The sequence below is a fragment of the Nelumbo lutea genome, chromosome 2, assembly GCF_056320005.1.
Source record: "Nelumbo lutea isolate HS-2025 chromosome 2, American lotus-T2T, whole genome shotgun sequence".
In the NCBI taxonomy this organism is placed as follows: Eukaryota; Viridiplantae; Streptophyta; class Magnoliopsida; order Proteales; family Nelumbonaceae; genus Nelumbo; species Nelumbo lutea.
In genome coordinates, this window is record NC_142685.1 from 26,614,091 (window position 1) to 26,628,346 (window position 14,256).

The window sequence follows — 14,256 nt, forward strand, 5'->3', positions numbered from 1 at the left end:
GTTTCATGGTTTCAAAATCAGATTGGATCAAACGGTTGGACTGGAAAAATCGGAAATTGATTCTATTTTATCTCAAAATTATTATTTTGTCAAAAATTGTTGATTTGATCAGTAAATCATTGACTTGAGTGGTCAAACTGTTCAAACTATTCAACGGTTTTTACCATTATTTATTTTTTATTATTTTTTTATTAGAATAATATTTATTCAATTTAAATGGTCAGACCATTCGACCCAAAAATCAGACCCCTGACCGATTCATTGTCCGCTCAATTTTAAAAACCTTGCTTGATTCATTTAGTAATTTAATAAGACTTAGGTGTTACTCGGACCTTGGTATTCTTTGGTAATGCCCATGTGGGTTCACCGTTGGATGCTTGAGCACAAGAGATTTTTCAATGGAGTGGGTCTATTCAGAACTGGATTACTGAACCGAATGAACCGGTTATATGTGTGCTGGTTATGTGGTTTGTATGTCGATTAATAACCGGGTTGGGACTTGGGAACTGCTATACGTATCTTTTGCTGAACGATACATCTTTTTAAGTTAAAGAACATTTATATCTTAATGATTAAAATCTGAGTTGAGATGGCGGAGTTGGTCTAAGGCGCCAGATTAAGGTTCTGGTCTACATTATACTTTTTGATTTCATATATCTCATATACATTTATGAATGATCTATACTAATATTTGTAAAAAATAACCCAAAAACAGAATTGTTTCTGGGTCGACGGTCCGATCGTCCAATAGTTAGGTTAGAACAGACGACCCATTCTGGTAAACAAATTAAAAAATAAAAATGATTAAAAATTGTTGAACGGGTCGATGTTTCAACCGCTCAGGTCAATGGGTTGTTGCTTTTTCAACGGTTTTTTGCCAAAAATTGGGTTTGGGGTAAAACAGAACTGCTTGCCTGAACGGTTCCCAAGCCAAATAGTCCGACCATCCGGATCAATGGCAATTTGAAAACATTGATTTACACAGTTAATCATAATTATCTAATTTTTGCATTTTATATGATAAATATATTGAAAAATTAACCAATAAATATTAATTTTTTTATAAAAATAATAGTAAAATAATTAAAAATATTATTTTATTGATAAAATATTAAATTTTTAAATTTTTAAAAAATTAAGTAAAGTAATTAATTTTTTATTAACAAAAATATTAAAATATGAAACAAACAATAGGACTTCAACCTTTGAGGGAAAATATGAAGTAGGGGATAAAAAATTAAGTGTGGACAATCCCTAACCACAGATTTTGCTATGGATGAGAAATTAGGGCTAGCAGAGACCGATTCTGTCCACAACCTCTGCAGAATGGATATTCATTCCATGGATGGGACCGAAGATGAACACCGTGTAAAGTAGCTTAGTAGGCCAATATAATGGGGTCCCCATTCAACAATAGTCCAGAGCTTAACATATTTCAAATTAAGGAATTTTATTGTCTCTAGTTATTAAATGGACCTGTTCTTACTTGATAACCTTAATGCTTAATTAAGGATAATTAATTGGCTACTTAAGGAAATAGACAGTAACACACCCACCTACGCACAGAAATTCAGAAATTTGAATCATGGAAATTGGACCAATATGTTCATATAGTCCAACGGTAGTCGGTAGACCAATGAAGAGACCACACGTTTGGAGTGAGTAAATGATTGATCGGGATAGGTTTCTTGTTTGCTTCTCGCTGAGTAAAAGTTGTTTGGTAGAGCTACAGCAAGCAATTGCTGTTTCACGCATAAAGGGAAAGGGAATTCTAAATCATTGGAGGACTTAAATGCACATTTTCTAATTTGGTGCCATCTAAATCCCACCAAAAAGTTGGAAAAAATGGATAGAAAGAAGTCATTTTCCATAGGTGTTTGGAAAATGGAAAGTTAGACTCAGCTTTTTGCATCACAAAAATGCCTGAAAGGGATCTAGTTCCTTAGGTGGTAGAAACATTCTACTTGGATTTCAAATCTCTCTCTTAATGCCCGTTAAATAGTTGCTGAATTAGGAAACAAAAGAATTAAATTGGATATAAGGTTTTAAGTACCGCAATGTGTCAGTGAATATCGTAAGATTTGTATCAATTTTCTGGGTCATTGATACATGAAATACTTAAAACCAGGGTTATTTAATAGTTTTAAATTATAACAACCATGTTAACATATCTAAATACAAATTATTAAACTAAAAAATTAAAAAGGAAAGTATCGAACTGATTAGACACAAGACCATCTCAGTACTTTGAACCTTGATTGAATTTGACATTGAAAATATAACCATATTTACTATGAAACAAAAGAAAAAAAAAAAGGATTTTTGGCTATAGCAACCATTTAACTTAGCAAAAAAACCCACTTTAGACCCTAAAAGAAATTAAAAGGTTATTTTTGCCTTCAAATTATGATGAAAAGGCCATTTTAAGGAAAAATAAAAACATACTTATGTGACATTACTCAAATTTGAAAATGCTACTTTAGACCCTTAATTTTGAAAATGGCACTTTAATAAAGTTAAGTATATTACTTCAGGGTTTATGATGGTATAAAGTTAATTAAGTAAATTAATAAATTACATTAATTATGATAATTGATTAAAAAAAAAACTGAATAAGTAAATTAAATTAATTAAAGAAACTAAGTTAGTTAAATAAATAAAACTAATTGATTTAAATAAGTAAATTAAGCCAATTAAGCAAGGTTTTAAAAATTGAACTGAAAATGGAACCACTTTAGCCTAGGTTGGATAGTTTGGTGTTTACCTCAGGCTTGGGTTGGGCTCAAGCCTTTTGCCCAATTCTTGGGGTTGGGCTCTGGTTGACTTTAAACTCAGCCAGCCCACCGAACTTGCACCCCTAAATTAAACTAGATAAGTAAATTGAGGTAATTAAGTGAATTAACTAATTGATTAAGTCAATTAAGTTAAGTAGAGTAATTAACCAATCAAAGCTAATTAGGGTAGATAAATAAATTAAGCTATTATTAATTAAGATAAATAAAATAATTAAAGAAATCAAGTAAATTAGTTTAATTTAGCAAATTGAGTTACTAAGCTAACTAAGTAAATTAAGTTATTGTTAATTTACTATTAGTTAAGCTAAGTTAGTATTTAAGTAATAAATTTTCTAAATTGTTATTAATTATTTACTATTAAATTAATTATTGTTAATTTAATGACTCTAATTTGATAAAATCATTGAAGTAATTTATTTAAAGTTAATAAAAATTATTTTTAAACTAATATTTTTTTTATTTTATTATTTTATTCATTGTATAATGGATCATGTCGTCTATTTTTTTCTTAAAGTAGCCTTTCCATCATAGTTTGAGGGGGTAAATAGTTTTTTTTTTTTAATTCTTTAAAGTCTATAATAGTTCTTTTAATTCTTTAGTCTAAATGGCTCTTTTAATTCTTTTGAATCCATGTTCCAAAATATATATGGCCGTGCATTTGTATGACATGTAACATTTTCCAGGCTCATTGATATGTGAAATACTTAAAACCAGGCTTTTTAAATACAAATTATAACAATCATGTTAACATGCCTAAATACAAATTATGAAACTAAAAAACTAAGAATAAATAGAGTGTCGAATTGATTAGACGCTCGACCATTTCAAAACTTTGAACTTTGATTGGATTTGATATTGAAAACATAACCATACTCATTACCCTTTTTCTTCTGTAATTTTAGGATAGGATTATAGGGCTTCTATTTATATATAACCCATTAGGATAGGATTATAGGGCTTCTATTTATATATAACCCATGTTACACCAACCTGGTCCAAAAACAGTAAAACTCCCCATTACATTATTTCCTTACATTTATGGGCTAGCTGGAAAGGGAGGGGATCTTTATCTAGGTTCTGATATTGGAGTGTAAGTTAGAATTAGGGATGGCAATTTCTACCCTATCCAGTAGGTACCTTCCCCAATCTGCCCATTGGGATTTTTTTTTTTTTTTTGGCTTAAAAAAATGGATTTTGGGATTTTATAACTCGTATAGGTATGGGTAAAGTACAGTACTAGGTTAAATCCAGCCTCCCCAACCAGTATATTATTTGAAGACATATTAACTTAGGCTTAGTTTGGAAAGAGTACAAATACAAATATATATAGTACAAAACCTTATATTTTGTATTATTTTTTACGTATTTGTATTGTTTATATTTGTATTTGCATGTATTCTTTTCAAAGTGAGTCTTAGTTTGGAAGGAGTACAAATACAAAAATGTACAGTACAAATACTTACAAAATAATACAAAATATAAGGTTTTGCACTATACATATTAGTATTTGTAATCCTTCCAAATGGAGCCTTATGTATTAGGTGCTGAATGTAATAATATTTTGAATTTTATGTGAAGGATAATTGATAAATAGTTGTTTTTAAATATTTTAATCAAATAATTAAAAATTTTGATGTTTTCTTTCTATTTTACTTGTTTATTGTTTATATATAACAGGAAATAATAAGAAATTAGATGCCGGTTTTGGACCCGACTTGTCAATCTAACCCACCCACCCTCAAATGTGGGAGGGTAGGGTTGGGGAAAGTTTTGCATTTTCATATGTTGGGAGGATTAGGATTCTGAAAATCCAACCCAGTATGGGTTTTGTGAAAGGTACGGGTTGAAAGAGATATAGGAAGGTGTATAAAACCTACAATTTATAAAACCCTCCCCGAACCTACCCTATTGCCATTTTTAGATAAAACAGACCGGTTGGGTCCAGCTTTTCAGCATGTAGATCGGTGCATGCATGGCAGCATGGGACGGGAGCGTCTCCAAATAAACCCGTGAGAATATGATCATGGTAATTTTGGCAGTACAAGCTTATGAATGAAGCCATGCAGCAGATGGACATCAAGTATTGCCCAGAAAAGACCAACTTTGTGTCTTTGGCTCATTTCACTTTATCTTACAGGTCCCTATATTGGGGCCCTCTAAAGTTGGGGTTTGTTTGGACTTTGGACTAAGTTTTGAAGGACAAAAAATTCAGGAAAAAGAAAAAAAATCTGTCTTGATTTGTTAAGGATCAGAGCCAAACCCATTAGAATCTCAAGCCCAAAAATGATGGAAGACAGGGCAATCAAAAGCCCAAAATGGAGAACACCACACAGAATGGCAGGAGGCCGTGATTGAAGATGATAAAGCCCATTAGAGTCAAGCCCTAAAATGATGGAAAATAGGACACTAAAAAGCCCAAAATGGAGAACACCACTCAGGATGGCAGGGGGCCGTGAGTAAACATGCTAAAGCCCATTAGAATCAAGCCCAAAAATGATGGAAAATGGGGAACTCAAAAGCCAAAAATGGAAAGCCCAACGCAGGAGGCCGTGACTGAATATGCTCTAAACTTAGGGTATCAGGTGTCTTATTAATTTTGAGTGATCTGACTTCTGAGAATGACTCAAAAAGATCTGATCTATTTATAGGTGTTTGTATGGTAATGGACTTTTTTTATTATTTTTTTAATTTTATTGATATAGATCACCAAGGTGTCAAATGAGATTAATGATGAATCGTACAAGTTTGGACAAGAGAATTGTTGTTTTCTTGCTTGCATGCCTTTTCATTTTTTTCTTTTTCTTTTTCTTTTTTTTTTCTTGCTTTTCAAGTTTCCTTTACTATTTTACTTTCTTCCTTTTCTGTTATTACATCTTTTGCATTCCTTTTTCTTTTATTTTTCTTATTTAAAATTTCTATTCTTTATTTTCAAACTGCATTGCACGTGCAAATATGATTTTGGCGATGACATGGTCACTTGATGTCCCTCCAATTAGACCTGTTCATGGGCCGGGCTCAGGCTTAGTTTTTGTCAAAATTCTAATGGGTCCGGCCCGAAGCCCGAACCTGAGACAGTGTAAAATTGGGCCCAAAGCCCATCCCGTAAACAGGTCTACCTCCAATGTGAAAAAGCTGAATCAAATTCGCGTTTCATAGTGAATATTTTTTATTTCAAGTTAAGACGTATACAAATCTTTGCTGCTTCAGAGTGAATATTTTTGCAGCATCAGCAGCTATTTTTCTCGCTTTTGCAACCACATGCTTTCCAATCAACTGCAGTGCATGTCATGAAAATCAGGATGCCTCTTGTAACTAAAGAAATGATATCATTGTCATCACCCATACGTTCCTGACTATATGGGGTCGGCTACATGAATCCTGTTTAACTAATCCGTTCTATTTAATGCCATATCGACTGTTAAAATGATGGTCGGGATCAGTTTAATATTAATGCAGCTCTAAGGACCATCAAAAGAGTATTCTTGCAAAGGAGCTGAAGTGAAAAATCAATGGATTTCCCACATAGCTCTAGTCAAGGCAGTGAAGCCCAAATAGAAAATCTTAGACTTTGTATTGGATGTTTCTTTCTCCAGACATCATAGTCATCTTAACCTTCACTTTTCTGCCAAGCTTGAGGTCAACATTACTGCTATTGTGGCTAGTGGTAGCACTGTAGGTTTAACTTGTGGTGTCAATTCCGACGTGGTTGTCATCAGTGTCAAGCTCATTCATTTAAGTGCCTAGCTCAAGTGCAAACTGATGGATAGAGCCACCTAAATGGTGGGTAAAACTGTAAGAAAGTTCAATCTGATGTATTAAAATTCTGTCAACTCAAAGATGGGTCATTCGTTCTATGATTTCTACCTGATCCAGATGATGAAAGCCTAACCAATTAATAAAAGGGGTTTGACTTACCTTTATGAATCAAAATCAGAACAAGTAGGATTAGTCTTAGTTGATTAAAGAGTTTCTTCCTTCCCATAAGCATTAAGCATTGTTCATGCCTTAACGCTTTCTTTAGCATATGAACTGAAAGAATAATTAGTTACATACAAGGTTCAAAATATCGCAACGTATCAGTGTTCATACATTCATCGGTTTTTGAACCCACTAAAGCACTATTTACATTGATTTTGAGGGGTATTTTTGTGTTCAAATATAAAGTCCCCTCCTTGAACATTCTTAACCCAGAAATATCAGCCTGAAAAAAAGAGTTGCACTCTGTAAAACTGTGCAAAATGCAAATTTTTGTGTTTTGTGCATATCAATACTCTGAACCATGGTTATCCATTGTTTGGTCTCCATAAGGATGGAGTAATGGTAAATTATGCTCATAGATGGGAATGGGAATGAGAAATCACTCCAATTTTTTCTTTTTTTGGTATTAAGAAATTACTCTAACTGGTTGATCATAGTAGATTCCATGAACTTCCATGTTGAACCTTCGCACTATTTTCCTTGCAATCTTTCATAAGAACCCAATAGAAGTAAGGTAGGGCAATCTTATCAGGCTGATTTTTATCAAGGAAAACATGACATCCTCCAATTCTTGATGCTAAGTAAAATGGATTCATTTGAACTTAGTTTTGATTGACATTTAAAATCACATTATTGTCAGCTGAAATGAATTCATTTCCAGTTGTTCAGAGAAAAACAGAAATCAGTTAATGTCCTAAAATCTTGAAGTGGTCTTATTCCAATGGCTCCATAGATTATGAAATTATTCTCCAAAATATAAAGGAAAACCACATCAGAGTTAATTCATTTTATGTCTCATTGAACAGGCTAAAAACTATATTTCTTTTCTGGAACCTTCCAAGATGGCAATTGATATCACCCTTTTGGCATGACAGATCATTAATAGTTTGTAACACAGAAGCTGCAAACCTCCAGATGCAGCCTTTACATTATTTTCAGTCCCTTGTCTCCACCATTCCATGTATTGGAACTATTACTGAATTGATGCTTAAGCATCATGAAGACTGCTAGCTTGTTAAGACCTTTTTCCCTTTTACTCTTTTCCTTCAGTTGGCTGATTGAAGAGATCCAGATGTGTGCCATAGCTACTGTCTAGAGAAGGACCATTGTCCTGTGCCATAACAAATTCCATCTTATGGCCAGAACACAGTGACTTGGGGTCCTTGAATATCCTAAGAGAGAAGGTTGTAGAGATAATAGCACGCCAAACAAGCAGGGGACGCCTACATAGAACCCGTTCTATGTTGTTGAGTGGCAAATGATGCTAGGTGTCATTGAATTGTTGAGTTGTAGGGTTGATGTTCACATACAATTGTTTGATGCATCAGAACTCAAGCACACAAACTTACCAGCCTCATCAAGGAAAAGAAAATAGGATCAATAAAGTTAAAGAGCTTGCTTCTAAAAGCTAGATAGGATTAGAAGCATAAACATGGTGGTAGGTGAGAGAAAGACCATAAACAGACCCCATCTTTCATTTGTGCATATATAGGTGTATTAGCAGTAACTTGTCTTTAGTGATTGATTTATCTGAGAAATCTGGTCTTTCATAGGATTGAGCAACATCAAACGTGAATGTACTATGACAACCACTTGGTTGAATGTATTTGAAAATTGTGGCCTTTAGCCAATTTATTGGTGAAAACAAAGATGCCTTTTTTTGTCCTCGCCTCCTTTGAAAATAATAAAACTAAAAAAAATGCCAAGGGAGAAGCAACTGGGTTGACTGGAACTATTTGACCAAGAGTAATCCCAAAAGTGGTGAAAATCCATTGGTCATCACTGGTGTTTGCTTCTACTTTCAGGTGGACATCAGAGATATTTCAGACATGAAAGAACACAATAGAGGAAAGAAAAAACAACTACATATGTTAATAACTTACCAAGTGAAGACATCTAGATCTTTGATCACAAAAAGCAGGTCACCTATCACCTTGGTAGTGAAACAGGCATTACAATCCCCTAAAAGTAGTAAAATGTTCCACCATTTGTCTTGATATTGAATAAGGCCTTTTTCCCACACATTGTAAAGGAAATGGAAGATGAGCCTGCTTTCCATCATCCTCAATCCTAATCTTGTATAACAACCACCTCCTTGATAATTGATTATTTAATGAGTTGCATGAAGCTCCGGATTGTTGGATACCTCCTCTGCTTAAAGAGGTGTAGGTTCTAATAAAATAGCCTGCATGAAGCACCTAAACAAAAGCATTGCCTATCAACATTTCTCCATTCTAGAATTGATCAGTAAGGTGAAAAAAGTGTACAAATTTGTAAGCAAACATATCTCATACAGAATTTGAGTAGTTGCTTCAGTGGAAAAGCCTACCTCTCCCTTGAAAGGGGTTAGTTTTATTTCCTCATTATCAGCTCCAACATGTAATGGTCTACAGATTTTTCTAGTATACAAACAAACTTTTGAACAAATTGTACTTACATATAATTGATTACTTTTCACAATTCACATGGTCCCCTAAGATGTACTAGGGAGTTCATGTTCAACCATTTCTGTGAGCTGGATGGATTTCATTAAGTCAAGCGTCCAACTGTCTTCTCATTGTTGCTTCACCCTTGATATAGAGGGAATGATAGAAGCTTCGGGGGCATTTTCTCCCTTACCCTCACCTTTTTCAAATAGAGAATATGCCTTGACAGAAATTAATGCATAAGCTTTAAAGAGCAAGGTGTAAGGAAAAGATGGAAATGGTTGCTGCTGACATGCCATCTTATGATATTAATGCTCAAAGAATAGGGAAGAGTATTAAGAAAGCAATAGATGGTTTATAGGAGAATACAGTATCAGTGTTTGGATGGCTCCACACCATACAGCTTAAGCAAGCCACCTATGTATCTGCAAAAGTTCAAGTCCCAATTTGATCAGAGAGCTAGAGCCTAGATTGCCAATTCATAGATAATAATCAGGATAACACTATTTCAATGACTCACCCAATAGTTAAAACAACAAAAGACACAATCCATAATAGATATTGATAACACTTGTGTTTTGGTTTCAGATGTCTCATGTCATATCCTGGGGGAATGTGCTTCCGGCTAACCCATCCAAACTGAGGACGAATGAGAAGAATAAATCCAAGGAAAAATCCTGAAAGGAATCCTCCAATATGAGCAGAACTGTCCACGTTAGGAAGAAGACCCACGACCAAATTAAGGCCAATAATGAATAAGAGGTTAAAAAGTGATGTACACTGCATAAAAAAAAACAAAAGCCATTTTATAAAACCAGAATAAGTTTAAAACAGCTGAACAAACGTGGCACAACATGTTCTGAACTTAACTAAGGTAAGACAACTTGGAGATCTGTAAGTCATGAGTTCTATCTAAAATGTTTTAAGATCAAAGCAACATTTTCCCATTCAATAAATATTTTTTTTTTGTTTGGTACCAATATAATAAACAATTGCATAACTTTGTTGTCTTATTGTTGAGTTGACTGACCTTGTTCATACAAAATTTCAAAAGATTTCAGTCAGCTAGATTCTTGTAAAACTAAAAGTGATTGATTTACAAATATATCTGATTATAAAGTCACTCAACCTTGATGGGTAAATTGCTCACATATTTTACAAAAGAAGATATAGTTAGAAGGAACCTTATTTGAATAGATTGTCCAATTTGTTAAAAGCTCAGAAAGCATGGCACCTAGCATCCCAAAAAGTGCACCCGAAGCACCAACTGACATGGCTGACTGAAGATTAAGGGAAGATAATAAGCTCCCACCAAAGCCCGAAAGAACATACAGTAGTCCTATTTTCACTGCAAAGTGAAATAGTAAATATTACTTAACATATCTCAGATTTCTTTTTTTGTTTTGAAAAATTAACTCGATACCCCACACATAAAAAAGGGTGAAAATTAAAATAAAAAAATCTAGAAAGGATCAAAATTTTGTTTGCATTTTGGCATACAGTTCTTACAAAATCCAAATTCTTGTTCAAGACGGACACCTATAAATAGAAGGCTCATCATATTAGCAATTAGATGGATGGCTCCAGCATGAAGCCATATGCAAGAGAAGAGGCGCCACCATTCACCCTTCTTCACCACTAGTCTCCACTCAAGGGCTCCCATTAGTTCTAGCCTGCAAAAAGAAAAGAACACTAGGATATAACTTCCATTTGTAGTTGTTTCTAACTGGTAGCTAAAAGTGGATGGATTTGACTGATAAATAGATGATTTCATGTGAATTTGTTCCTCATTATATCCCAAAGTTTAATGTATAGTCCTCAATATTAGAGCAGATCCTAAACCATGCCCAAGAAACAGCTTCAATTGGATAAGGATTATGAGTCCAGTTGGAATGGTAACTCACCCACTGCTTCTTCATTAGAGAATTGGTTTAATAAGTTTACTATTGCAAATAAAGAAATATATTTATCCTTGTATAATTTTCCTCTTAGAATTGTCATAAAAAAGTTATGATGTGAATAGATGAAGAAAGATTCTAAACTGAAGGCATCGAGTATGAATTTCATTTCAGTTATTATAATTTATAAATATTGGGAAAAGTAGCCTAATCTGCTTAATTTGGATTCTTGTCTAGACAATCCACCTGTTTCTGCCACACGAAGCCATAATTTTGCCAAATCCAGACAGACAAGGAACTCTCTTGCCATGTATTCACTCCTCTTGTCCCCATCAGCCCCATACTCCACTTGGTATTGGACCATCACCCCAATGATATCATCAATACTTTTTTTTTTCTTTTTTTCTTTTTCAATCAAAAGTTTGCTCACAGAAAAGAGCTCATTTTTAACTCATCAAATTTGTCCAATTAAGTCATGAATAGAAAATGGAGAGGGGAAGCCATGGGGCCTAGGCCATTCAGTTTTCTTGTCTAAATGACTCCACCATGATGCAAGTGGGTAATTTGTAATTAGAAAAAAAGATGCATACAACATTAAGCAGAGTTGCATCTAGGAAGAAACAACTGCTGGCTATATTGCTAAAGGTCCAGAGGTACATCTAAAATAAAATGTATGCGCATTATAAACCCAAAGTCCAAAACACTATATATCTCATTTAAGAAAATTTAGGAGGAACATTGAATGTTCTAGAGAATCGAACTGAATTCCTTTTAGCAAATAAATGCACTTGTCTCTCAACATTCAGTGTCAACCTTTCAGTGTTTTTATATTACAGAAGCAAGAAGAATATAAAAAAGATAACCACAGGAAAAAAATGAAATAAAGTAAACTTCCAACCACCAAGAACAAGAACATAATTAAATAGAGGATGATCCATGTGACATGTACACAGAGAAAATTGCCGTGAAAAAAAAAATTGAATTATGAAGAAATAAAGATAAACAAATGCCCTTATTGGAGTAATGGGTAAAGGGGGAGGGGGGTGGAGAATTGAAAGAACTGATAACTGAGAGATGGGCTTACGTTGTGGTAGAAGGGCCAAAGAGCGGGTTCTGAGAGAGCGGCTGGAAAGAGAACCTTCCGAGAGAAGGGAAAACACAGAGATCGATGCCGGTTGTGGACGGGCAGTCGTTGACATACATGGTGTACGCAAACAAAGCCACATCTACGATGAAGATTGTGGGCACGAGCCAGGGGAACCATGGCTTTGGCTGGGGCGGGTAGAAGTACTGCGGGGCTCGATCAGGATAGGTCGCCGCCTCTAGATCTGATCGGGGTCCCTTCCCCATTTCCAGATGAGAAAGAAGGGAAATGGGAACTGGGAACCACACCTAGCCTCCGTACCGGCGGTAATGCTACTAGCAAACCGGCGAGATGGAGATGGCGGAGACCGGCGGTGTGCTGTTCCGGGTGTTTGGCGCGTTAGAAACGGATGAGAACCAGTCAACATGGGTTTTGTCCTTCGTGAGAAGTTCAGTTATTTTTCCCGCGAATATGGAGAATTCAGTTATATTTCTATGGTGCTGGCGCCACGTCGGAGCCACGTCATTGGATCACCTTAAACGGTTGAATCTGCTGTTTGGTGTGCCGTTTTCTGAAAAACATTGGGGCAACGATCAATGAAATCGCCCCTTCTAGTTCTGGACGTTTCTCCAAATTCTCGACTGTTGTGTTCAACAAATGCTGATAGGGTATCCGACGTGAAAAACTAGGAACCAGTCAAGTGACCAGTTCCATTTTACCCCAAAACTGTTATGTCGCCAAAAACGTTGATTTGGTTACTAAACCGCTGACCTAGGCTGGGGGTGATCATGGGTCGGGCCGGGCTGGGCTTTGCACTTATGATAAGAACTATAACTTAGGCTTGGGCTCAACTTGTCTCGGGATTCCGAGCCTGAAACATAAGCCTTAGCCCATGTCTATAGGGCTGGGGCCAAACCGGGCCTGATTTTGGGTCAATGTCTTTCATATATAAAACATTGCATACCTATAATATTTTATATTAAATGGCATAACATGCATATAAACTTATTTTATACATTATATAATATAAAATATTACATATAATATAAATTATACATGTTATGCTATGATATTTATATATAAAATATATAATCTAATATAAATTATACATGTCATGTTATAATATAAAATATTACATATTAAGTTCAACCCCAACCCTAAAAATTGCGGGCATGATGTGGGCATGGGCCAAGCCTGAACACAAAACCTAGGCCCAAGCTCGGAATTTTCAGGTTGGGCTTGTGCGGGTCAGCCCGGGCCAAGCTGAAATGATCACCCCTAACCCAAGCGGTCAAACCGTTTGAATCATTTAAACCGTCCAACTGTTTTGGCTCTTTTTTATTTTTATTTTTTTGTCAAAACGGGTTGTTTATTTGTTCCGTTCAAACGATCGACCGTTCGACCTTGGAGCCGAACCCCTAACCTATTTGTTGTCCGGTTCAGTTTTAAAAACCTTGACATTTGATTCTATAGTCATTTATTAGAAAAACACCACTACATTAGCACCACTTAGGTTTAGGGTTGACATTTATTGTGCATGAACCCATTATTTGGTTTCAATTTTCAATATTTATCAAATAAAGATTAAAAACTAGAAACACTTGAAATTATATGCATTTTTTAAAGTTTCTCCCAATGAATCAATGTTTATTGAATTACAATGCTGATATGGAGTATTGTAAGCTGAGGTGGAACTTGTGTTACTTGAAATGCCCACCCAAACAACAAAAAAACAATAAACATTTAAAGTCATACTTTTCAATAAAGCATTTTGAGAAGCACCCCGTCTATAAACTTCCATGAAACCAAACAAATATAAAATGGCTATGTATGGATTTATATACTTGAGGCATTGGAGAGAGTTGAAATCAGCCCCCACAAGATAGTTTCCCACAACATCCCACAGCACATCCCTACTGTGTATTTCTGATACTATCATGGGGACGTGTTCCCAATACACGACGGGAATGTGTTGTGGGATGTTGTGGGAAACTATCTTGTGGGGGCTGATTTGAACTCCATTGGAGAAACTTTAAATTCTCCTTTCTCCCGAGTCCCAACAAGTTTATTAAAAT

At 35.0% G+C, this 14,256-nt stretch overlaps 1 protein-coding gene across 4 annotated transcripts; it reads right to left on the bottom strand.

Moving 5' to 3' along the window:
* Window positions 1–7,551: 7,551 nt before the first annotated feature.
* Window positions 7,552–12,654, bottom strand: LOC148869380 (RHOMBOID-like protein 5). Of its 4 annotated transcripts, none has more exons than XR_016106459.1 (7): window positions 12,182–12,654; window positions 10,709–10,872; window positions 10,384–10,547; window positions 9,720–9,979; window positions 9,211–9,624; window positions 8,657–8,971; window positions 7,552–8,117 (listed from the first exon to the last, which is right to left on the bottom strand). XR_016106459.1 is itself a non-coding variant. In XM_088967240.1 (5 exons), exons 1-5 carry the CDS (start codon window positions 12,445–12,447, stop codon window positions 9,573–9,575), a joined length of 906 nt encoding a protein of 301 aa, XP_088823366.1. In that variant the 5' UTR covers window positions 12,448–12,654; the 3' UTR covers window positions 9,085–9,572. The 4 variants fall into 4 exon arrangements, 2 of the variants coding, with proteins under 2 accessions (XP_088823366.1, XP_088823367.1); XR_016106458.1 differs by having other exon boundaries at window positions 7,552–8,126; XM_088967240.1 differs by lacking the exons at window positions 7,552–8,117; window positions 8,657–8,971 and having other exon boundaries at window positions 9,085–9,624.
* Window positions 12,655–14,256: the final 1,602 nt, after the last annotated feature.

Excerpts from the sequence above, each read along its gene's own strand:
- LOC148869380 (XM_088967240.1), bottom strand. The coding sequence starts at position 12,447 with ATGGGGAAGGGACCCCGATCAGATCTAGAGGCGGCGACCTATCCTGAT. Across the intron at positions 10,548-10,708 it reads TGAACAAGAATTTGGATTTT|TGAAAATAGGACTACTGTAT; the intron begins GTAAGAACTGTA and ends TTCACTTTGCAG. Across the intron at positions 9,625-9,719 it reads TTTGTTGTTTTAACTATTGG|ATACATAGGTGGCTTGCTTA; the intron begins GTGAGTCATTGA and ends GAACTTTTGCAG.